Source organism: Ornithorhynchus anatinus, chromosome 1 (genome assembly GCF_004115215.2).
Source record: "Ornithorhynchus anatinus isolate Pmale09 chromosome 1, mOrnAna1.pri.v4, whole genome shotgun sequence".
NCBI classification, from domain to species: Eukaryota; Metazoa; Chordata; class Mammalia; order Monotremata; family Ornithorhynchidae; genus Ornithorhynchus; species Ornithorhynchus anatinus.
The window spans coordinates 71,929,032-71,955,858 of NC_041728.1; the positions used below are offsets into that span (position 1 = coordinate 71,929,032).

General features: G+C 41.3%; 1 protein-coding gene across 1 annotated transcript in view; it reads left to right on the plus strand.

Moving 5' to 3' along the window:
- The window catches only part of TINAG (tubulointerstitial nephritis antigen), a 105,869-nt gene that overhangs the window by 5,365 nt on the left and 73,677 nt on the right, over nucleotides 1-26,827 (plus strand). The window contains exons 2-4 of the mRNA XM_029074029.2: nucleotides 6,097-6,160; nucleotides 8,760-8,849; nucleotides 21,110-21,224. Coding sequence (XP_028929862.1) covers nucleotides 6,097-6,160; nucleotides 8,760-8,849; nucleotides 21,110-21,224 — 269 coding nt within the window. The remainder of the gene's footprint in view (nucleotides 1-6,096; nucleotides 6,161-8,759; nucleotides 8,850-21,109; nucleotides 21,225-26,827) is intronic.

Consider the following 26,827-nt stretch of genomic DNA (forward strand, 5'->3'; position numbering starts at 1 on the left):
CCAGGACAGTGGTAGGACGTGGGCCAGAGGTCAACTGCAGGAAAGGTATGAACGGGGGACAGTGAGGAGGTGAACGGCAGAGAAGCAGAGCGTGTGGGGTGGGCAGTAGAAAGAGAGAAAGGAGGTGAGTTAGGAGGGGGCAAGGTGATGGAGAGCCTTGAAGCCCACAGTGAGAAGTTTTTCTTTCATGTGGAGGTTGATGGGCAACCACTGAAGGTTTTTAAGGAGGGGAGTGACAAGCCCAGAGCGTTTCTGCAGGAAGATGATCCGGGCAGCGGAATGAAGAATAGACTGGAGTGGGGAGAGACAGGAGGAAGGGAGAACAGAGAGAAGGCTGACACAATAATCCGGCTGGGATATTATGAGAGCTTGTACTGGTACGATAGCCGTTTGGATGGAGCGGATAAGGCGGATCTTGGGGATATTGTCAAGGTGAGACCGGCAGGTCTTCATGACAGATTGGATGTGTGGGGTGAATGAGAGAGCTGAGTCAAGGATGACACCAAGGTTGCGGGCTTGAGAGACAGGAAGGATGGTCGTACCATCCACATCAGCAGCCAAGTCTTTCTCTGCTCCTTCTGGAAAGCTCCATGGAGTCAGAGGACCTGGGTTCTAATCCCCCTTGTGTGCTGGGCGACCGTGGGCACAGACACTTCTCTGTGCCTCAATTCTGTCATAGGCAAAATGGGAATGCAATCCCTGTTCTCTTTCCTACTTACTCTGTGAGTTCCAGGTGGGGCTTTATTATCCCGTATCTATCCCTGCATTTAGTATAGTGCTTGGCATATAGTAATCATTTAACAAAAATTACTGTTATTATTATTATCATTCTGGAACTTCCATAGGAACAATTATATGGAATGCCTTATGCAGCCCCTCCCCAGTGCTTGGAACTTCAGACAACAACCTTTTTCATATATAATCTTTTACATTCAATCATGTTTATTGAGAGCACTGTACTAAGGGCTTGGAAACTGCAATTTGGCAACAGATCCTCTGAAGGTTAAAGAAGCAGCCCAGTCTACCAGGCAGGAACTGTTTAAATTTGCTCCCTTTTCTCACCCTTCCCTCAACCACACATCACTTATAATTATGCACATACCTGTATTTTATTTATTTATATTAATGTCTGCATTCCTCTCTAGATTTTAAGCTCATTCTAGGTAGGGGACTTGTTTACCAATTCAGTTATATTGTACTCTCCAGATGCTTACAGTGCTCTATACACAATAAGCACTCAATAAATACAATTTATTCATTGATCATTTAGCTGCCTGAAAGACACCAGACCTAAGCAGTTATCTTGGGAACTGCAATGACTTTGGAAGAGTTTAGGCAAGTTGTGAAGCTCTAGAGCTTACTTCATCTCCTTCTCCATGGGAAACAGCATGGTGTAGTGGATAGAGCAGGCACAGAAGTCAAAAGGTCATGAGTTCTAATACTGCCACTTGTCTGCTGTGTAACCTTGGGAAAATCACTTCACTTCTTTGTGCCTCAGTTATCTCATCTGTAAAATGAGGATTGAAACTGTGAGCCCCACATGCAACAGAGACTGTGTCCAACCCAATATTAATTATTATTATTATTATTCACTTACCTCAGGCTGGGTACCTGTGTGGGTCTGGGTGCTGTAAGCTGGAAACCTGGTAGAGCAGCCTGAATCATGGACACATCATTCCAGTGTGAGAAAGTTAGCACCAGAGGAGCAGTGTGTATGGACTGGGCTGCAGAGGGAGAGAAGGGAGGTGAGGTAAGAAAAGGCAAGGTGATGGAGTGCTTTGAAGCCGATAGTGAGGAGTTTTTCTTGATACGGAGGTTGATAGGCAACCATTGGAGATTTGCCCTATCTTCTCATGCTCATGGGAAAAGTCAAGCCATAACACTTCCTGCACTCCTAATAAAAATGCACTCCAAAGAAGTTCATTAACATTTGTTTAGCCTTTACTGCCTAGTTACTTATGGGTGATTTTGTTTATTCTCTTCATTGTACGAAGGGAGACAGCATAATTTAGTGGAAAGAGTATGAGTTTGGGAGTTGGGAGACCTGTGTTCACCTCTGTGAGTCAGGGAGGACCGGAGTGGTGGCTGCTGGGGAGATTGGGGTAGGATTGCTTTCACGGTCAGTATTCTCTCTCCTACTACAACCCAGCCAGCACATTTTGCTCTTCTAATGTTAACCTCACTGTAACCTGATCTCATCTATCTTGCCGCTGACCCCTAGCCCATGTTCTGCCTTTGGTCTGGAATGCTCTCCCACCTCAAATCCAGCAGACAAAAAAATAGTCTCCTCCCCCACCTTCAAAGCCTTATAATAATGTTGGTATTTGTTAAGTGCTTACTATGTGCAGAGCATTGTTCTAAGCGCTGGGGTAGATACAGGGTAATCAGATTGTCCCACATGAGGCTCACAGTCTTAATCCCCATTTTATAGATGAGGTAACTGAGGCACAGAGAAGTTAAGTGACTTGCCCACAGTCACACAGCTGACAAGTGACTGAGCTGGGATTCGAATCCATGACCTCTGAGTCCCAAGCCCGGGCTCTTTCCACTGAGCCATGCTGCTTCCCACGGAGGCACATCTCCTCCAAGAGACCTTCCCTGACTAAGCCCTTTTTTCCTTTTCTTCCGCCCGCTTCTGCGTTGCTCTCACTTATTCCCATTATTCATCCTCCTTCCCAGCTCCATAGCACTTATGTACATTTCATTCATGTCTGTCTCCCCCTCTAAACTGTAAACTCGTTGTGGGCAGGGAATATGTCCATTTATTGTTATATTGTACTCTCCCAAGTGCATAGTACAGTGCTCTGCATGCAGTTAGTGCTCAATAAAGATGATTGACTGACTACCCTCAGTTTTTCCACTGGTATATAATAGATAAGGAAACTGGGGCACAGAGAAGGAAGGGACTTGTCCAAGGTTACCCAGCAGGTTAGTGGAGGAGCTGGGTTTAGAACCCAGGTCTCCTAACTCCCAGGCTTTTGCTCTTTCTAATAAACCATAGTCAGCCAGTCAGCCGTATTTATTGAGTGCTTACAGTGTGTAGAGCACTGTATTATCACTTAGGAGAATGTAATATGACAGTAAATAGACACATTCCCTGCCCACAGTGACCTTATAGTCTGAGGAGGAGACAGATATTAATATAAATAAATTACAGATGTGTACATAAGTGCTGTGGGGCTGGGAAAGGGGATGATTAAAAGGAGCTAGTCAGGGTGATTCAGAAGGCAAAGAGAGAAGATGCTTAGTTAGGAAAAAACAATAAGGCTTTGAAGGAGGGGAGAGTCATTATTGGATAGGAGAAGGGAGGGCATTTCAGGACAAAGACAGGAAATCGGAGAGAGGTTGGCAACAAGATAGACAAGATCAAGGTACAGTGAGAAAGTTATCATTAAAGGAGCAAAGTGTTGGGCTTGGTTGCAATAGGAGAACAGCGAGGTGAGGTAGCAGGGTGCGAGGTGATTAAGTGTTTTAAAGCAAATGGTGAGAAGTCTTTGATTGATGCCATACTGGTGTTAGCTCTGTGCAGCCATCAAAGCAGAATGAACATAGCAAAATTTGCCAGCTGTGACTGTCTTGAAGCCTTGTAGATGCGTGAGCATGGGGGATGTTTTCTGGAACCTTACCCCTAAGTTTAGGAGAAGAGGATCTTCTTCCAAGTGCCATTGTTCTTTAGGTTCCCTGTGGACAGAGAGCATGTCTACCAACTCTGATGTATTGCAGTCTTTTGCGGAGGATGTGGGGGGACTGTAGGTGCAATTCTGACATGCCCACTGGAAGTTGTAAAAACAAGACTGCAGTCCTCCTCGGTGACACTTTACATCTCTGAAGTTCAACTCAATACTGTAAATAGAGCTAGTGTCGGCCATGTGGCTAGAGTCTCCCCCGGACCTCTCCATTGCCTAAAGTTGATCTTGGAAAAAGAAGGTCCTCGTTGGTTATTTAGAGGCCTTGGCCCTAATTTGGTGGGAGTGGCCCCTTCCAGGTAAAAATTTATTGAAAATATTAAGCAAAAACTTGCCTCTTATTGGGTTTCTTTTTGAAGACGTGAAGAATTTTCCTGAACGGGTTTGTAATATTGCATTTGACAGTATTATGTTAAAGACAACATGAGGATTTTACGAGATGCTCTTCCCCTTGACTCTATTTATTGCCATTGTTCTTGTCTGTCTGTCTCCCCCGATTAGACTGTAAGCCCGTCAAACGGCAGGGACTGTCTCTATCTGTTGCTGACTTGTTCATTCCAAGCGCTTAGTACAGTGCTCTGCACATAGTAAGCGCTCAATAAATAAATAAATAATATTGAATGAAAATACTTCGTACAGTGTTCTCCACAAAGTAAGCTCTTAATAAATACCATTGATTGATAGATTGATTGGTTTCCTGGCCTCTCTAAACTGTAAGCTCATCGTGATCAGAGAATGTGTCTCCCAACTCTCTTATTTTGTACTCTCCCAAGCGTTTAGTACAGTGCTCTGCACATAGTAAGTGTTCAGTAAATACAATTGATTGATTAATTGATTGATTGCTCTCATTCTTGAAGTACTGTAGGAATGGAGAAGATGTTCTCCAGGATTTTCTGTCAGGAATCCTTTGACTAGGGCCTGAACTGGTATTCTCAGATACTCAAACCATGGGGAAAGTTTGGGGGAAATTAAATCTTGGAGCTAGGAAATGGGTTCATCTGTGAAATTAAAGGTTAGGATACAGCTATAGTCATAAAAAGGTGAATTTATGGGTAGAAATATGAGGATTGGCCACCATCCAGCCTTGTCCAAAGCCAGAACCTGACAATTTGAAGGAAATTTATGAATAAAAACTTACGGTTATCTGCAAAGTTACTGTGAGGGCAAATGGCCTCAGATACTTATAGGATTTTGTGCCAAAGTTTGAAGAACCTAATGTCTTAATATTTGAGCAAGAGAAGTTTGGAACTCTTCCTCATTCCATTTTTATTCATAAATTAATCAATCCCCAGAGTATGAAGTAAAAATCATTTCAGTGCTCCTTTAATAAGGGGGCGGGAGGGCTGGTTGTCTTTGATAACCCTTCTTGACATCTTTTTTCCTTGGGCAATTTATTATAACTTTGGAATTTTTTATGTTCTTAATTCTATGATGGCTAGGATGATTGTAGCTGAATAAGAAGCTGGTATACCTTCTCTAGAGAAAAAAAAAAACCTTCAGTCAGACACAAAAACCTCTCTCCTAGGGAGGTTCATTGCTATATTTAAAAGTGAACATCTAGTCTCTTCAAAGTGGAGCCTGTATAAGCATGGTATTTCACTCTCATTTCTATAAGCATCCTTAAAGCCATAGATCTAACTAAATGGAGCACTACAATTTAATCACACATGATGCATTAATATTTGTATAGAAACTTTGGGATTATTAATTGGTCACTATTGGTCTCAGGAGGACACCTTATTCTTTCAGATGGGCTTGGCAACTAATGTAAGATAATTGGCTGGGGAAAGTTGGGTTTTACTAATTAAATCCTGGAAAAAAGAAATTAGGGAAGGATGGCCTATGTTTTCAAACTTCTACATTTGCTTCCTTTTTATTGATCATAATCTTGGAGCGAACATGAAATTTATACTTTTTAAATGATGACATAATTTCATATTAACTATAATTTATAAACTGGTTTGCCCTGTGTGTACAAAAATTCATTATATCTAGTTAGGAACATTTATTAGCCTCCCTAAAAAAACAAAAATTGCCAGAACCTGACTCATTCTATTTTATTGCTTTTCTATTTAAACTCATTTAATTCCCTTTGAAGAAGAGTAGTTTATGATTAACTCATAGGATAATCTTTTCCTTCAGCATTATGAAATTTTCTCTGAAGGTGCATATTATGCATTTCTAAAGATAACGGTTCATTAAAAAGACATACTGGAGTTCAGTATTTGGGTCTTGACCCAAGCTAGGAATAGATTTTTATCAAGTTGCCACCAAGTAATTTATGCATTTTGCATAAAACCAATTAAATCATTTGAGGTGCTTAAAATGTTGTGTTAGCATACTTGAAAAGAAGTCAACATTTCTTCATCTAGTCAACATTTCTTCATCTACTTGTATGTTTCATTGACAGGTTGCCTGAGAGATGGTCAACACTATGAAAGAGGAGCGGTAATTAAAGAAAACTGTAATTATTGGTAATGGCTTTATGAACAGTGAACTGAATACAATTTTGCCTTTCACTTGAAAATGTTTACGTATTTGAACCCAGGGAAATAAAATACAATCTCTAAAATCTTAAAAAAAGCTCTTTTGAGGCTTCCTTCCCTAGATTACTTGCTACTCTTGAATCTAGGAGATAAAATTGCTAAATATGAAGAGTTCAATTATTTTTCCTTGTCAGTAGACAATGTGTCTACTATTATCTGTTGTACTCTACTGTTCCAAGCACTTAGTACGTGTTCTACACACAATAGGTGGTCAATAAACACTATTAACTGATTAGTTTTAGTGCCTAAAATGACTTCGTGGCAGTAGGTTAGCCACTTTAGTGTGAACACTGACCTTTTCAGACCATGAGGGGCCCCATTAATGCATCATTCATTCATTCATTTAATCATATTTATTGTACACTTACTGTGTGCAGAGCATGGTACTAAGCTTTGGGAGAGTGGAATACGATAGACACAGTCCCTGTCCACAACAAGCTTCTAAGAGTCACGGACCCTCTCCAAGTGCCCCAATTTTTATCGGAAGATCACTTTGGGCACCGGGTGTATTATGTACAATGCTCAACATCTTCAAACCTTGGGCCTTAAATTAAAAAAAATATAAATTGCTTTTATATAAATAAATAAATCAATCACAGATGTGTACATAAGTACTGTGAGGCTGAGGGATGGGGGAGAAGAAAGGGAGCAAGTCAAGGCAATGCAGAGGGAGAGGAGAAGAGGAAAGGGGGAGCTTAGTCAGGGAAGGCCTCTTGGAGGGGCTGTGCCTTCAATTAGACTTTGAATGGGTGGAGGTTAATTGTCTAATTTGAGGATGGAGGGTGTTCCAGGCCAGAGGCAGGATGTGGGCAAAATGTCAGTGGTGAGATAGGCGAGATCGAGGCACAGTGAGAAGGTTAGCCCTAGGTGAGCAAACTGTATAGTCTGAGTTGTATTAGGAGAGTAGTGAGATGAGGCAGGAGAGGGCAAGGTGATTGAGTGCTTTAAAGCCAATGGTGAGGAGTTTTTGTTTGATGCAGATATGGCTGGGCAACCACTGGAGTTTTTTGAGGAGTGAGAAAACATGTCCTGAACATTTTTGTAGAAAAATGACCTGGGCAGCAGAATGAAGTATGGACTGGAGTGGGGAGAGGCAGGAGGTTGGGAGGTCAGCAAGGAGGCTGTTGCAGTAATCCAGGCAAGATAGGATGAATGATTGTATTAACATGGTAGCAGTTTGGATGGAGAAGAATGGGCAGATGTCAGTGATGTTGTGAAAGTGGGCCTGGCAGGATTTAGTGATGGATTGAATATTTGGGTAGAATGAGAGAGAGGCATCAGGATAACACTAAAGTTATGGGCTTGCAAGGTAGGAAGGATGGTGGTGCCATCAACTGTGATGGGAAAATCATTGGGAGGACAGGATTTAGGTGGGAAGACACGGAGTTCTGTTTTGGACATGTTAAGCTTGAGGTGACGGGAGGATATCCAAGTAGAGATGTCTTGAAGGCAAGAGGAAATTTGAGACTAGACAGGGAGTGAGATCAGGGCTGGAGATGTAGATTTGGGTATCCTCCACATAGAGGTGATAGTTGAAGCAATGGGAGATAATGAGTTCTCCAAGGGAGTGAGTGTAGATGGAGAATAGATTGAGATGCCCCCCACAGTTAGGGTGTCCCTCATTGCAATTTTCATGTATCTCAGTAATTTATGTTTATACTCAGTCATGATGTGTACACACACACACATACACACACACACACATCAATACATGCCATTTCAGAGTGCTAACCCAGGTATAGCATACAGTGACATACACTGCAGTAATAGCAGTGATGATAATAATAATAGTATTTGTTAAGCACTTATTATATGCAAAGCACTGTTCTAAGCACTAGTATAGATACAAGATTATCAGGTCCTACATAGGGCTTACATTGCAAGTAGGAGGGAGAACAGTTATTGAATCCCCATTTTACAGATAAGGAAACTGAATCCAGAGAAGTTAAGTGACTTGCCCAAAGGCACATAGCAGGCAAATAGTTGAGGTGGGATTAGAACACAGGTCCTTTTACGCCCAAGCCCATGATCTTTCTACTACGTCATATTGCTTCTATAGTAACGCACTAAACTATTTCTATATGCTTCTAAGAGTCACGGCCCCTCTCCAAGTGCCCCTACTTTTACCAGAAAGTCACTTTGGGTACTGGGTGTATTATGTACATTGTCTGCTCATCACCTTCAAAACTTGGACCTGCTTTTCCAGTTTTCTGAGCAATATATCCTTCTTTTTCAGTAGGAATATTGTAGGACAGCAATTGTTCTCTCATGTTGAGATGAAGTAAAAACACATATTTCAAAGTGTATTAGCATAGTCGTTTGTTTCTCTTAAAATTCCTACCTAGAGTTTTGAGTTGGGTCCTGTTACAGAAATTAAAGTTGTTTAGCTTAGTCAAGGAGCCAGCAAGAGATTAGGGTAATATAAATCAAGGATATGTACTTTGGCTCTAGAACTATGTTGGCTTTTGCCACCTAGATTGCAATGTTTTCTCTCTGAACTGATCACCTTTTGTATTTATCATTTCAGCACCTGCTTTGAAGAACAATGGGAATGTTCAGTGCATGTTTGCCTTGTTCGTCCTGAATTAATTCAACAGGTCAATGAAAGAAATTATGGGTGAGAGAAATCTCTTCCTATGATGTAATTTTATTTATTTACTGTTAATTTTTTAAGTTCTAAATAATGTGTTCTTCCTGCTTTATCTGTAAAGCATTTTACTATTGAAACATTAAACAGGGATGGAGAAAAAGGTAGCGAGGCAATCCTTGTGAAAAATATTTAACAAATGGAATTCATGCCTGGCAGACATAAAACTACCGAAATAAAAATAATATAGTGTATAAAAGAGTAAGAAAGAGATATAAGAAAAATGCTCAAGGATAGCCAAGCAGCAATCTAGAAGAATCGTAGAATCTTTTTGCTGGAACAGCACTTAAGAGGTTAAATGGTCCAGGCCTATGATTCCAGGAAAGTTAATGCCTCAACAATCCAGGGAAGATAACTCTCTCTTATTATAATTATTATTCTAAGTGTAATAACAGTGAGGTAATCAGGTCTGATGCAGTGCCTGTCCCACATGGGTTCACAGTCAAGGTAGATTGAATGCCTCTGGACTGCAAGATCTTTGTGGGCAGGGAACATGTCTACCAATGCTTAGTACATTGCACTGCCCATATATATCACCCCCAAAATACCAATGATTGATTGAATCCCCAGTTACAGATCAGGGATAAAGAATCCACAACCTCCCTAGATAATTTATCTCAATAAAAAATAATGTTCCACCAAATGACACCTCTCCATTGCATCCCAACTTCCAGAGAGGCAGCATAGCCTAGGAGAAAGATCATAGTCCTGGGGATTCAGAGGACCTGGGTTCTAATTATAGCTCTTCCACTTGTCTGCTATGTGATCTTGGGCAAGCCACCCAAATTCTCTGTTCTTCAGTTACCTAATCTGTAAAATGGGGATTAAGACTGAGAGTCTTATTTTGGACAGGGACTGTGTCCAAATTGATTATCCTGTATCCACCCCAGAGCTTAGTACAATGTCTGGCACATATTAAGCTCTTAACAAATACCATTAAAAATAAAAAGAAACTATGCTGAGAATCCACTATCAACAGGAACTTTTCCCAGATTAAGCACATTGACTTTGAACACTCTAATTTGGTGACTCCAACTAGCCTTTACCCTTGTTTTCACCTGTAGATTATGCATATCAACCTCTGTCTTTTTTGCTCATCTTTTTATTTGTTCTATACTATTATTACAGTATTTGTTATGCTCTACTATGTTTAAGATTGTAAGCCTAATGTGGGTTAGGGCTGATTAACTTGTAGTACCCCCAGTGCTTAGAACAGTGCTTGGCACATACTTAAAACTTCACGGGTAACATAATTATTATTATTATTGTTGTTATTATTAAAACAGTAACACCATTTCTGAGTACTGAATGCAAGGCTGATATGCCTGTCTCTACATTGTCCACTGTTATGCCATATCATTTGAAGTTTGGCTTCATCATACCTTTTGTTCCATTAGTTTTCCATTGCCTTTAATTTTAGTACCTCATTGTTTGAGAGCCCGTCTTCCCTTTGATGTTAAGAACAGGGATAGCATGGTTGGAAGTGTTGTAGTTACATGTAGTTATATGTGCCTAAGTCTCAAAACCTTAAGGAAACTTGAACATTGCAATTATCCTGTTATACCTTTGCTTGTTCTGAATCTTGGTATCAATTTGGAGCCACGCTTTCTGTGTATTTCAAAGGACAAAGTATCCTTCTTGATTTAGTGTTCTATCTCTCTGTCAAACCTTTGTATCATTTAACTTTTTGTTACCTCAGTAATAGGAGTCAGGGACAGCACTCAACTCTGCGTTGCTCATGAAAATCTTTAGTAATGTGTGTAGTGTTTGTGAGATGCAGTTTGGAACACTAATTATCATCTATAGTCAACCACTTAATGAATCATTATTATTATTTATGAAACACTTACTGTGGGCAAAATATTGTAACAAATCCTTGGGAGAGTACAAGTGATAGTGACTTGTTTCCTGCCCTCAAGGAAGCTTATACAGTCCGGAGGTGGAAACAGATATTAAATTAAATTACACCTGTGTAGTTAAGTACTGTGGGGCTGCAGGGTGTTAGGGAAGGTGATGAATATCAAGTGCTTAGAAGGTACAGATCAAAGTGCAAGGGCGAAGCAGAAGGGGGAGAAAGTAGGGGAAATAATGGCTTAATTGGGGAAGGTCTCTTGGAGGAGATGTAAATTTAATAAGACTTTGAATGTGGGGAGAGTGGTGGTCTGACATAAATGAAGGGGTAAGGCATTTCAGGCAATAGGGAGGATGTAGGCAAGGGGTTGATGTTGAGATAGACAAGAATGAGATATAGTGAGTTGGTTGGTTAGTAGAGGAACAAAGTGTGCAGTCTGGGTTGAAGAAGGAAATCAGCAAAGTAAAGATAGCAGAGGACAAGCTGATTAAGTGTTTTAAAGCCAGTGGTAAGAAATTTCTGTTTTATGTGGAGGTGGATGGGCAACCATTGGAGGTCCTTGAATTGTGGGGAAACATGGACTGAAGGATTTCTTTTTTTAAGTAGTTGAAGCAGCAGAAAGAAGTATGAACTGGATTGGGGAGAGATAGAAGACAGGGAAGTCAGCAAGAAGGCTGATGCAGTAGTCAAGGCAATATATGATAATTATGGTATTTGTTAAGCACTTACTATGTGCCAAGCACTATACTAAATGCTAGGGTAGATGCAAGGTAATCAGGTTGTCCCATGTGAAGCTCACAGTCTTAATCCCCATTTTTACAGATGAGGTAACTGAGGCACAGAGAAGTTAAGTGGCTTGCCCAAGCTTACACAGCAGATAAGTGGCAGAGCCGGGATTAGAATTCATGACTTCTGACTCTCAAGCCTGTGCTCTTGCCACTAGGCTGTGCTGCTTCTGATAAAGGCTTGGATCAGCATGGTTGCAGTTTAGATAGAGAGGAAATGGTGGATTTTAGCGATGTTGTGGAGCATAGACAGGATTTGGTGACTGAGTGAATATGTGGGTTGAATGAAAGAGATGAGTCCCAGATAATGCCTAGGTTAGGGGCTTCTGAGTTAAGAGCTTGTTGGTATTGTCTGCAGTGATGGGAAAGTCAAGGGAGGACAGAGTTTGAGTGGGGAAATGAGGGGTTATGTTTTGGACATGTTAAGTTAGAGGTGTTGGGACATTATTATCTCTATGCAGATGACACACAAATCTACATCTCTGCCCCTGTCCTCTCCCCCTTCCTTCAGGCTCGTATCTCCTCCTGCCTCCAGGACGTCTCTACCTGGATGTCTGCCCGCCACCTAAGACTAAACATGTCCAAAACTGAGCTCCTTATCTTCCCTCCCAAGCCCTGTCCTCTTCCTGACTTCCCTATCACTGTGGATGGTATGACCATCCTTCCCATCTCTCAAGCCCGCAAACTTGGTGTCATCCTTGACTCGGCTCTCTCATTCACCCCACACATCCAATCTGTCACCAAGACCTGCCAGTCTCACCTTTATAATATTGCCAAGGTCTACCCTTTCCTCTCCACCCAAACGGCTATCTTACTGGTACAGGCTCTCATAATATCCTGGCTGGATTATTGTGTCAGCCTTCTCTCTGATCTCCCTTCCCCCTGTCTCTCCCCACTCCAGTCTATTCTTCATTCTGCTGCCCGGCTCATCTTCCTGCAGAAACGCTCTGGGCAAGTCACTCCCCTTCTTAAAAACCTCCAGTGGTTGCCTGTCAACCTCCACACGAAACAAAAACTTCTCACTGTGGGCTTCAAGACTCTCCATCACCTTGCCCCCTCCTATCTCTCCTCCCTTCTCTCTTTCTACTGCCCAACCCGTAGGCTCCACTCCTCTGCCGCCCACCTCCTCACTATCCCCCGTTCTCGCCTATCCCGCCGTCGACCCCTGGCCCACGTCCTCCCACTGTCCTGGAATGCCCTCCTTCCTCACCTTCTCCAAACTAACTCTCTTCCCCTCTTCAAAGCCCTACTTTGAGCTCACCTCCTCCAAGAGGCCTTCTCAGACTGAGTTTCCCCTTTTCTCTCTGCTCCCTCTGCCTCTCTGCCCCAACCTTCACCTCAGCTAAGCCCCCTTTACCCCCTTTCACTCTGCTCCTCCCCCTCTCCCTTCCCCTCTCCTCAGTACTGTGCTCATCTGCTCATTTGTATATATTTTTATTACCCTATTTATTTTGTTAATGAGATGTACATCCCCTTGATTCTATTTATTGCTATTGTTTTTGTCTGTCTGTCTCCCCCAATTAGACTGTAAGCCCATCAGTGGGCAGGGATTGTCTCTATCTGTTGCCAAATCGTACATTCCGAGCACTTAGAACAGTGCTCTGCACATAGTAAGCGCTCAATAAATACTATTGAATGAATGAATGAACATTCAGGTAGAGATGTTCTGAAGTCACTTACCTTCTCTGTGCCCCACTTCCCTCCTCTGTAAAATGGGGATTAAGACTGTGAACCCCATGTAGGTCATTGACTATCTCCAACCTGATTAACTTGTATCTACCCCAGCGTTTAGTACATTGCCTGGCACATAGTATGTGCTTAACAAAGGCCATTAAAACAATTACATAAAAAGGGTAATATGAGGCTTCAGAGAAGGAGAGAGTTCAGGGTTGGAGATGTATCTGGGGAAATCATCTGTGTGGAGATGGTAGTTGAAGCCATGAGAGCGAATGCATTCTCAAAAGAAGTGGGCATAGATAGATGGAGAGTAGAAAGGGATTCTGAACTGAGACTTGAGGGACTCCTAGTGTTGGATGGTGAGAGGAAGAGGAATGGCCCACAGAAAAGACTAAAAATGAGTGGCCAGAGAGATAGGAGGAGAACCAGAAGAGGATAGTGTCAGTGAAACCAACGCTGGATCCTGTTTCCGGAAGAGGGTGATAATCCACACTGTCGATAACACTTGATTGTTTCTAAAAGGTGGTTTATAATCTTCAGCATGTCTTCTTCTCTGTAGTTCTAGGTACTGTCACTTGTGTATAGAAGTTCTGCATGAATCTGAGTTTGTTTTGCGTTTCTCAACTAGCTCTAATTAGCATCCTTTTTGTCAGAAAATCTGCAGTGTGTTGATGATGGTGTATTGCTTGTTTGGCTGCCAGTAGCATTCTGAGCTGAGTTATTTAAGTCAGTCCTGGTGTTTTCTACTGAAGGCATTCTTGGCCTGAAACCGCTTGGCAGAGAGAATCCCTGGAGACACCTAATCTCTGTCACATGGAGGACAGATGTTTCTTCTCCTAAAAAGGCAGCCTCAGCATCACAGGGTTGTTTAAAGAAATCTTTGCTAAGGTCACATCTCTAAAAGGTCTTCCCTGATTAGACCCTCTTTTCCCCTACTCTTTCTCTTTTTTGTCATTTATGTACTTGGGTCTATATCCTTTGGACATTTGGTATTCACCACACCCTCAGCCCTCAGCACTTACATATATATCTGTAAGTTATTAATTTATATTAATGTCTTCTCCCCCTCTAGATTGTAAGCTTGCTGTAGGCAGGCAATGTGTCTATTACGTTGTTTTGTACTCTCCTAAAGACTTAGTACAGTGCTCTGCACACAGTAGGCTCTCAATAATTACCATTGATTGATTGATTTGCTAATAATAATAATGATGGTATTTGGTAAGCACTTACTATGTGCAAAGCACTTTTCTAAGTGCTGAGGGGCATATAAGGTGATCAGGTTGTCCCACGTGGAGCTCACAGTCTTGATCCCCATTTTACAGATGAGGTAACTGAGGCTCAGAGAAGTTAAGTGACTTGCCCAAAGTCACATAGCTGACAAGCGGCGGAGCCAGGATTAGAACCCATGACCTCTGACTCCCAAGCCCGTGCTCTTTCCACTGATTGTAGTATTAGTTAAATGCTTGCTGGCTGACACACACCAAAATAGGCAGTGGGGTACATACAAGATACTCAGGTCAGATCCAGTTTCTCTGCCACCTGATGTTTATAGTCTTAGGAGGAGGGAGAACAGGTATGGAATCCCCATTTTATAGAGAAGAAATTGAGGCACAGAGAAGTTGAATGACTTGTCCGAGGTCACTCAGGAGGCTAGTGACAGAGACTGGATTAGAACTCAGGTTGCCTGACACCCAGTCCTGTGCTTTTCCACTAAGATATGTTGGATATTCAGTTTCTTCTAGCCTGTAAGCTCTTTATGGGGAGGGAATGTGTTTACCAACACCATTGTACCAAACTCTCCCAAATGCTTAGTACAGGGAAGCAGAGTGGCTTAGTGTAAAGAGCCCAGGTTTGGGAGTCAGAGGTCATGGGTTCTAATCCTAGCCCCAACACTTGTCAGCTGTGTGACTGTGTGACTTTGGGCAAGTCACTTAACTTCTCTGTGCCTCAGTTACCTCATCTGTAAAATGGAGATTAAGACTTTGAGCCCCATGTGGGACAACCTGATAACGTTGTATCTTCCTCATTGCTTAAAACAGTGCTTGGCATATAGTAAGCATTTAACAAATACCATTATTATTATTACTACAGAGTTTTGCACACAGTAAGCACTCAATAAATACCAATGATTAATTGATTTACCTGCCTGGTTAGTTTGATATTGGTTTTATTGTTAGGAGAGTTTGGTTATACTTAAGGACAATAATATGACTAGCTTTACAGTCTTTGAAAAGAACGGACGCTATACTTTAGGCATCATGAGAAAATATTGGACAGACATTGGAAAGTCTTAAATAGAAAAGGTATATAGAAGAGTAAAAATTTGGCAAGATCTTAGTGAAAACAGTAATTGAATCCATCACAATTTAGACAGAAATGGAGATCATTTTGACAGAAAAGAGGAGAAAATAATGATGAAGGTGACAGAGGTAACAGCAGCAGTAGGAAAGTATCCCGTGACAAATAAAACCATGAAATATCTTACTCTATCACTCATGATTTACTTTAGTAATTTTTAATGGTACTGTTCTAAGTGCTAGGGTAGATAAAGGTACTCAGGTTGGACACAGTGTGTGTCCCACATGGGAATCACAGTCTTAATCCCCATTTTACAGATGAGGTAATTGAGGCACAGAAAAGTTAAGTGACTTGCCCAAGATTCCCCAGGTCCTTCTGACTCCTCAATCCGTATTCTATTTGCTATGCCATGCTGCTTCCCTAGCAATCATCTATTGGTTCTCTCACACGAACTCACCATTTTCTAGGGAAATAATTCAAATAGAAAATTTGGTGTAACAAAGAACATTATGCTAATTTTTATTTAACATCTATGTGAATAGAGAATGAAACCTCAAAAATCTATGATGTGGAAATGTTCATATACTACTGCTATTACTATTACCAATAATAATAATCATGGTATTTGTTAAGCACTTAAAATGTGCCAAGCACTATATTAAGCACTATATTAAGCACTGGGGTAAACACAAGGTAATCAGATCCTACATGGGGCTCACAGTCTGAGTAGCAGGGAGAATAGATCCTGAATACCCATTTTGTAGATGAGGAAACTGAGTCCCTGAGAAGGTAAGTGACTTGTCTAAAGACACACAGCAGGTAAGTGGTGGAGCTGCAGTAGAACCCTGGTCCCCAACTCCCAGGCCCATGCTCTTTTCATTAGCCCACGCTGCTTCAAAGCCCAACAGCTGGGCAAGGAGTGTTCAAGGAAACCAATCTACAGGGTCTGTCAGGGAAAAGTCACAAGATACCTTAATGAGAGAAGTGGGAGGATAAAAGCAGGATTGGAAGTTAGAGAGAAAACAGTTTGACCCAACTACATTGAAGCAGCAGATATGCAGCAAAATGGCAGAACTTGAAATATGGAATATAGGAATGAAATTTCCATTTTAGTATTAAGAATAACAGAATGCAGGGAATATTCTCCATATTAGTATTCTGTCTCAGACAAAGGCTACAGGACTCTTAAAGCAACAGTGTGATGGCTGCCACCTGGTTATCCAGGAGCTGACACCTATTTGATCCATCAGCCTCTCCCCCCTTCAGTCCATACTTCACTCTCCTTCCTGGATCAATTTCTAGAAAATCAATCTGTGTAATTCTCCTCAAACATCAAAAACCTTCACTGGTTGCCCAGCCAATCTTGCCTCAGACAGAAACTCCTAACCATCAGCTTTAAGACACTTGAACAACTCTCTCCCTCCTACTTATCCTTGCTCTTCTCCCACTACAACTCAGCCTGCGATTTTGCTCCTGTATCTCAACATATTTACTATGCCTTTATCTCATCTCTTTCACATCAACCCCTTGTTCATGCTTCCCTTTTGCCTGGAACTCCCTCCCACTCATAGCCTACAGACCTCATTCTCTGCATTTCCAAAGTCCTACTAAATCATATCTCTTCCAGGTTGCTTACCCTGAATAAGCTCCACCCTATCCACCCTCTTCTTTTTCCCTTCTATGTCACATATACACTTACCTCTGTTACCCCTAAGCTCTTTTATACTCACCTCACCTCCACCCCAACAAAACCTATATTCATCTTCTTATCCTCTTATTTGCCCTACCTGTAAATTATTTTAATACCTGCTTCCCCTGCTAAACTTTAAGCTCCTTGTAGACCGGGATTGTCTACCATTTCTATGTACATTCCTGAGCCCTTATTACAGTGCTCTACACAGTAAGCACTTCATAAATACTGTAGATAAATTGGTTTATCCATCCTAAAGGAAAGGCATAGGCCTCCTAATATCTCTACATTTCTCCAAATCTGTAATTTTCTTTCTATTACCTCATTGTGAACTTTTCAGCCACAAATTTAGCCAGCCACCTTAGAAGCCCCTTTGAAGTGTTTCCTTGTGTCTAATTTGAAGACATTTTCTTTAAACTTTACTAGGAAACAGCATGGCCTAGCAGAAAGAGTGTGTCCCTTTGTGTCAGAGGATCTGGTTTCTAATCCTACCTTTGCCACTTGCCTGCTGTGTGACCTTGGGCAAGTCACTGACCTTCTCCCTGCCTACATTTCTTCATCTGCAAAATGGGGATACCATACCTGTTCCTCCTCCCACTTAGACAGTAAGCCCCTTAGGGGGCAGGGACTGTGTCCAACTTAATTTTCTTGTATCTAACTCAATGCTGACTAGAATGCTTGGGATATAGTGTTTAACAGATACCATCATCATCATGTCCCTTCATCCTCTCATTTTGGAATTTGACAAACAGCAATTCTGTGTTTACCCTAACCAGACTCTTCACAGTTTTGTAAATGAAGTCTCAGGCTTCATCTTTCCAGATTGAAAAGTCCTAATCTTTATAGACTTTTTTTAATCAGTGGAATTTTCTGAGGGCTTACTGTACACAGAGCTTTGGAGAATATATTACAATCGAGTTGATAGACACAATCCCTGCCCACATTTCTATTATATGCTTCCTAATCCATCCCTATGATCCTCTTGATTGACTTCTGTGCTTTCTCCTACTCTCACATCCTTCCTAAGGTGTGGCAATCAGAACTAAGCATAGTATTCCAGATGCATGCAGTCATAATGACACTGTAACTTTTGGAGAGTGAGAAAGAAAAACCAAAGGATAAAAGAATAAGGTTGAAGATGAAGTAAGGGCATTATAAAGAAAATGAAATCGGAAAATAGGGAAATCTGGAACAAGAATGAGATATTGTGTTTAGAATTTCGTTGATGGGAAAGAGACATGCCTATGAGAGATGTTTATAGTAGAAAAGACTAGAGGAAATCATTCATTTTGAATAATGCCAATTTTTTTTAAGACATTGGCAATCTTATGGAGGAGAATCTTTGCAGTTGGAGGTTTTTAGGTATGAATTATTAATAGAAAGATCCTATAGAACTCTGGAAAAGACAGAGAGGAAAAGAAGATACTGTCAGTAAGAGAGAGAGCAGAATTCATGCATTTGCATGACAATATAATGCAATCTGCTGCCTTAGCTAAACTTGTTTATCCATCTCAAGCTTTCCCATGGTTCAGTTTTGTCAAAGATTTACAAAGTTTTAATGTGCTTTCTTTATTGGTTGAAATTCTTTCAAAACTGAATCTGAACAAGAAGCAGAATACCCCAGTGAGTAGAACATGGGTCTGAAAGAAGTATCTAGGTTCCAATCTGTATGTGACCTTGGCCAAGCTACTTAACTTCTCTGTTCCTCAGTTACCTCATCAGTAAAATGGGAATTAAGACTGTGAGCCCCACGTGGGACATAGACTGTGTCCAACCTGAGTGTCTTGTATCTTAACACAGTGCCTGGCACATAGTAAGCACTTAACAAATACCATAAAAAAATGAACTCTCAGATCTTTAGAAAATCATACCGATATTACTAAATTCATATTTTGATTATATTGATTATTAACTATTGCCCCCTCTCCTGCCCTCTGCTCTTCTCCCTTCCCCTCCCCTCAGCACTGTACATATTTGCATATATTATTCATTACCTTATTTATTTTGTTAATGATGTGTATATCTCTTTGATTCTATTTATCTTGATGATGTCTGCGCTAGACTGCTTGTCTTGTTTTGTCCTATTTTGCTTTGCTGTCTCCCCCATTTAGACTGTGAGCCCGTTATTGGGCAGGGATTGTCTAGATCTGTTGCCAAATTGAACACTCCAAGTGCTTAGTACAGTGCTCTGCACATAGTAAGCACTCAATAAATACTATTGAATGAATTAACTATTAGGGGAAAGAGTAGTGAATAAGAAGTGGAAGATTCACCATGAAGTCACATCAAATTTGAACTTATTTGTACCTATCTCTTTACTCTCATGTATTGATGCTTTAGGATTTGATTTACCCAGTGAATATCTTAGAGAAGCAGCGTGGCTCAGTGGAAAGAGCACGGGCTTTGGAGTCAGAGGCCGTGGGTTCGAATTCCGCCTTGGCCACTTGTCAGCTTTGTGACTTTGGGCAAGTCACTTCACTTCTCGGTGCCTCAGTTACCTCATCTATAAAATGGGGATTAAGACTGTGAGCCCCACGTGGGACAACCTGATTCCTTTGTGTCTATCCCAGCGCTTAGAACAGTGCTCAGCACATAGTAAGCACTTAACGAATACCAACATTATTATCTTCTCAGAAGTGCGATTTTCCTTAAGGGATAGTCATCCCTGCTCCAACACTGTAATTGTGTTCTTGTGTTCTTGAAATCTCACTGAGTCACTTAAACAGAGGTTGTATGAGACACTGTTCCAGTAGAAAACAAGGGTCTGGTGGAACGATGATTGGAAAACAATCGAATCAGTAGGAGTGGTTGGCCACCAGGGTCCTGACTGCTACAACTTGCTTAAGAAATATGTCTGTGTTTCAGCATCAAGTTCATTAACACTTTACAAGACATTAATTTATAGATGCCTATGATTCTCTCTTACCAGTAAACATGTAACTATGAACTTTGAGAACTGTAAAATTTGTTCCTTACACAATGATAATGAAATGCAATCTTACTTGAAGGCATTTGTTTGCAGAGCTATATTGCATTAGCACCAATTCCTCCAGCCTAGCACTATGTTCTACTTGTCAACCATCAGGTAGATACAAATCTGCTACTAAAGGGTCACTTCACAGCAGGAAATATGGCACTTGGCTAGAATTCTGAAAACACTCAAGTTTTAAACACTGAGCAGTACTGTTACTCTGCCAAATGTAAACTAACCACGCTTTTTTGTGAGCATCATGACTTGTTAGGGATTGAAGAATGTAAATCATATTCCATAATTAATATGGGCTTGTTTGTTGTGTCTATTGGTATTACTATTTTCATACAAATTTCTGAAAAGAAATGCACTGAGCACTAATTTGCGGTTGAAAGAAAATAATATCTTTCCTTCTATAGATGGAAATTTTCTGATCACTTCTCCCTTCTGAAATTACAATATCCAATTAATTCTTATAATCAATCAATGGTATTTAATCCATGGTATTTATTGAGTATTTCCTCTCTGCAGCACACTGTACTAAGCACTTAGAAAAATACAACAAAATTGGTAGACCAGCTCCCCTCCCACCAAATGCTTATCTATTTAAAAAAATAACATCATTAATTTACTCTTCCATATGATGAGTACACACTGCATAGTATATAGCAATCAATATATCATATTTATAGAGCATGTACTGTGTGCAGAGCACTGTACTAAGCATTTGGGAGAGTACAGTACAACAGAGTTGGGAAACTTGTTCCCTGCACATAAGGAGTTTGACATTTTACAATTGCTCTTGGGAAAATAAAAATGTGAAATTTTGTAAATAACATCTTGCTTACAGGATCTTCCCCTTTCCCTGTGATTCACTATGTCATCTCTTTGGGAAATGTTATAAACTAATAAAAATCATTCCTTCATATTTATTTTTCTCTTCTTTTTGTGGGGCAGGTGGACAGCTCATAATTATAGCCAGTTCTGGGGTAAGACCTTAGAAGAAGGACTCAAACATCACCTTGGCACATTTCCTCCATCACCCACTCTCCTGAGGATGAATGAACTGACTGTAAGTTTGATATCTGTTGTGGCTTTTTAGAATAACGTCAAAGAATGAAAATGTTGAGTTTGAGTTTTCAGAGTTATGTCAGTGTTATAAAGAGCTTGGACCAATGGGCATGATGCTTCCCAGATGACTCCCTCAGGCCTGGAATTGATCCAAGTGATCAAATAAAACTTTCATTTTGAAAATATTATACGTTTTTTGGTGAAATGTTGCACACTTGGGACAAGCCAGTCTTGACTTAAAGGAAACACTCATGCTTTAATGGAATGAGCGTTATATATCAGACATGCTGTTATTTCAATTCATTTTCTTAATAGATTTAACTCAATTATTCAGTAGTCATTAATGAGATTTGTCTTTTCTTAAAATGCATCACCATTTCTTCAAGCCTAGATATCCTGACTTAGTCTAAACTACCTGCTGGCTTAAAAAGAGATGGTAGAGCATGAACAGCAAAATTGAACACCCTGAAAATAGACACAGATTAAATTTGAGCTGTAGCTTTTGATCAAAGCCCCCCAAACTCTCATCCAAAGTAGTCTAACACTCCAGAACTTCACTGTCTGTGATGGCTTCATTTCTGAAGGTGTTATGATTTGACAATAGATAAATTGCATCACAAGATTCCTACTGATGTGACTATAGCAGATACTGAACTCAACACAGCTGGAATTTTGCTAGTCAATCAGTAGTGTCTTGCAACCAGTCCACTCCCAACAGAGAGCTCAATGGTTGTCACTAGCTAAGTAGGTTCAGATCTGGTCACCGCTTGAAAGCATGATCACTACCTAACACCTTCGGGAGGAAACTGTGCTTGTTACTAACAGGTGACACTCTTTGCTCTGCGTCAGTCTGTTGCATCGAATGCGTCATGTCCCAGCATGCCTCCAGGTGTTGGAGTTTTGCCAGAGCTGCTATTTTTTGTAATAGTCACAAAAATCAGCATTCTGAGTTACTGAAACAGTATGACCACAAGACATGCAATAATCAGATGATTATTATTATCACTGTGCTCATTTACTGAGTATTTACCGTGTACAGAGCAGTGTGCTAAGTTCTTGGGAGGGTACAATAGACAGTATAACAGGCACATTCCCTATTGTCAATGAACTTATAAATTTGCACTGTTAAAATGACCTAACTCTTAGGAAAGGAGAGGATGGACGATAATTGAGACTATTGTGCTCATCCAGACTGAAATGGAACTTGGATTATTGATCCAAACCTTCAAAATGGAGTTGCTGATATCAAATTTGTTATGTTTATCCTACCAATTTGAATTGAGATGTGACTAAATTTGAAGATTTTTACTTTGTTGTGACTGAAAATGATCTTTGGAAGCTAGTCAATTCTCCCTATTGTGTCAGTTGAATTAGCTCTCTTTATGATATTTAAAAGAGTTATATTGCTTCTACTTGGAGGGATAAATACAAGAATTACATTTTCCAGTCCAGAAATGACAGTGAGAAGTCTTTCTCTTCACTAGAATTAGGTTTTTCTCTTCACTAGAATGAGAAGTCTTTCTCTTCACTAGAATTTCTCTTCACCTAGTGGAAAGAGTGTGGGTTTGGGAGTCAGAGGTTGTGGGTTCTAATCCTGGCTCACCCACTTGTCAACTGTGTAATTTAGGGCAAATTACTTAATTTCTCTGTGCCTCAGTTACCTCATCTGTAAAACGGGGATTAAGACTATGAGCCCCACTTGGGACAACCTGATAACCTTGTATCTATCTTCTCCAGCACTTGGAACAGTGCTTGGCACATAGTAAACACTTAACAAATACCATCATCATTATTATTATATATGTATATATTCATATACACACACATATATTACATTTAGATATGTGTGTGTGTGTGTGTGTGTTTAATTTAAGGCTGCAATTATGGTGCAAAAGTGTTTAATTTTCCTTACTAAATAAATAGCCTTTTAAGGTTAAAACCTATCCACAAATCTAAGGCATTTATTGATATGCTTAGAACACTTTAGCCTATGGGAAAAAATAAGAAAATAACACCCACTTTGTAGAGTGCTTTTTATTTTTCCAAAGCACTTTCACATCAATTATCTCATTTTTGTCCTCAAAATATCCTTGTGAGGGTAAAATGAGGCAGGTGTTATCTTTATTTTATATAAGGATGAGGAAACTGAAGCAGGGAGACTGAGATTACCCAGCATCTAGTAGCGGAACTGAGTCTATAACTCATATGCTCAGACTCCGGAACCCAAGCTCTTCCCATTATATTGTGTTAAATAATCAATCAATGGTATTTATTGAGTGCTTACTATGTGCAGAGCACTGTACTACGTGTTTGGGAGAGTACAATGCAGCAGGATTAACAGAAATATTCCCTGCCCATAATGAGTTTACAATCTGGAGACTGTATTGAAAAAAGTCTTTTTAATACTATATTTTGTGTACCAGGCTGCCATAATATTATGTAATGTATAGCATTCATTTGCTCTTTATGATTACTGTTCAAGCCACTACAGTGATATTTAACTGCCAAAACTTGCTGACAATTATTTTTGTGAATTTAAATGATCTAGTGCAATGTGTTACTGTAATGTAGTTATATAGTCCTAAAGCACCAAGTGGGAATAAACTAGTAATTATCCTTTTGTAATATAATCGTCAAAAGTGCTTTTTCCTGCAGGGCACAATGCCTTGAGGGTCAAGAGCTTTTGAAAAAGTTTTAAAGTTCAAGATTGGCTAAAATAGTCAATAATGTGGCAATGAATCAGAGCTGTAACAACACTTCTAGGAAGAGCATGAGATCAATATGAACTGAGTTGAACCTGTCACTGAATGAAGAGCTGGAGAATAGGTGAATTCCCATCCCCATAGGACAAAGACATCATCCATTCTTTGCTGTCTGCTGGCTTAATTGCATCTAATGAGCAACATACCCAAATTCTTTCACCGGAATTACATCGGTGGCAAGAGAAATGAAGAAATAGAATTATCTTAGGGAGACCATCCTGCTGTTCTGGGGACCACTGATGATGATGATTCTAAAGGAATCCTCTGTTAATATATAGATGTTTACCTGGCCCAGTGTGATTTTTGAGAGCAGTGGGTTTGCAGGCTTTCCCTGGAAGAGAGAAATCTGTTTCATTCAACTCAGGGATGCACATAAACATGCCAGGCCTTTCTGAGTGAGTAATATGCCCAGGTCGGGAAGGGGTAGCTATTTTGGGAAAAGGCTTTGCCAGTGGAAAAATGCCTCTGAGAAAAAGCTGACTTTCACCACCTCCACACTAGGTGTGTTCTGCATTTGCACCCTTCTCTGAAGGGGAATGTCCCACCTGAGAAACATAGAATCTAGTCTCCCCAACTCTCATTCATTCATTCATTCAATAGTATTTATTGAGCGCTTACTATGTGCAGAGCACTGTACTAAGCGCTTGGGATGAACAAGTCGGCAACAGATAGAGACAGTCCCTGCCGTTTGACGGGCTTACAGACTAATCGGGGGAGACGGACAGACAAGAACAATGGCACTAAACAGCGTCAAGGGGAAGAACATCTCGTAAAAACAATGGCAACTAAATAGAATCAAGGCGATGTACAATTCATTAACAAAATAAATAGGGTAACGAAAATATATACAGTTGAGCGGATGAGTACAGTGCTGTGGGGATGGGAAGGGAGAGGTGGAGGAGCAGAGGGAAAAGGGGAAAATGAGGCTTTAGCTGCGGAGAGGTAAAGGGGGGATGGCAGAGGGAGTAGAGGGGGAAGAGGAGCTCAGTCTGGGAAGGCCTCTTGGAGGAGGTGATTTTTAAGTAAGGTTTTGAAGAGGGAAAGAGAATCAGTTTGGCGGAGGTGAGGAGTGAGGGCGTTCCAGGACCGCGGGAGGACGTGACCCAGGGGTCGACGGCGGGATAGGCGAGACCGAGGGACGGAGAGGAGGTGGGCGGCAGAGGAGCGGAGCGTGCGGGGTGGGCGGTAGAAAGAGAGAAGGGAGGAGAGGTAGGAAGGGGCAAGGAGATGGAGAGCCTTGAAGCCTAGAGTGAGGAGTTTTTGTTTGGAGCGGAGGTCGATAGGCAACCACTGGAGTTGTTTAAGAAGGGGAGTGACATGCCCAGATCGTTTCTGCAGGAAGATGAGCCGGGCAGCGGAGTGAAGAATAGACCGGAGCGGGGCGAGAGAGGAGGAAGGGAGGTCAGAGAGAAGGCTGACACAGTAGTCTAGCCGGGATATAACGAGAGCCCGTAATAGTAAGGTAGCCGTTTGGGTGGAGAGGAAAGGGCGGATCTTGGCGATATTGTAGAGGTGAAACCGGCAGGTCTTGGTAACGGATAGGATGTGTGGGGTGAACGAGAGGGACGAGTCAAGGATGACACCGAGATTGCGGGCCTGCGGGACGGGAAGGATGGTCGTGCCATCCACGGTGATAGAGAAGTCTGGGAGCGGACCGGGTTTGGGAGGGAAGATGAGGAGCTCAGTCTTGCTCATGTTGAGTTTTAGGTGGCGGGCCGAAATCCAGGTGGAGACGTCCCAGAGGCAGGAGGAGATGCGAGCCTGAAGGGAGGGGGAGAGGACAGGGGCGGAGATGTAGATCTGCGTGTCATCTGAGTAGAGATGGTAGTCAAAGCCGTGAGAGCGGATGAGTTCACCGAGGGAGTGAGTGTAAATGGAGAACAGAAGAGGGCCAAGAACTGACCCTTGAGGAACTCCAACAGTTAAAGGATGGGAGGGGGAGGAGGCTCCAGCGTAGGAGACCGAGAATGATCGGCCAGAGAGGTAAGAGGAGAACCAGGAGAGGATAGAGTCCGTGAAGCCAAGGTGAGATAAGGTATGGAGGAGGAGGGGATGGTCGACAGTGTCAAAGGCAGCAGAGAGGTCAAGGAGGACTATTACACTTTGCTTCTTGGGAAACACCTCCCCACTGTGTTACAGCATTCATTCAGTTCTTTTCTTCCTATCTATCCATTCTCTAGTCCCACTATAGCCCAACTAACACCCTTCATTCCTCTCAAGCCAACCTATTCTCAGCTTCTTTCTTGTTTCTCCCAGTCAGATCTTTTGCTTTCACCTTCCCTCCTGGCTGAGAACTGCCTACCCTTCAAATCTGACAGACCACAGCTCTTCACATCTCCATTGCCCATCTGAAATGACATCTCCTCTAGGAGGCTTTCCCCAACTAATTTAAATTTCTCCCTCTACTGCCTGTTCATCAATTCTGTTCCGTCTTAGCATTTTCAAGCTCCACAAGGTTATGAATATTTACATACACATTTTTTATCCCTTATTACCTAAACACTAACTAATTTATATATCCCCTCTTCTTTCTTCCTCCTATCTGTGATTTATTTTATTGACAGACTCCCCTGCTAGTGTGTAAGTTCTTTGAAGGAAGGAATCATGGCTATTAAACCTATTGTACTCTACCAGGCATTTAGAGCAGTGTCCTGCACGTATCAGGTGTTCAATATAACTATTATTGATTCTGTGTTTGTAGACCCTGCTTCCTCCCCGCTCCTCCACCTCGAGTGATTCGTAAATAGTATTTTGGGCTTTGTCAGTCTCCATTTCAATACTCCCACTCTGAGACAACTTGACAGTACTGTGGGGATAAGGTTTTAGCTCTCTCCCCCAAGCC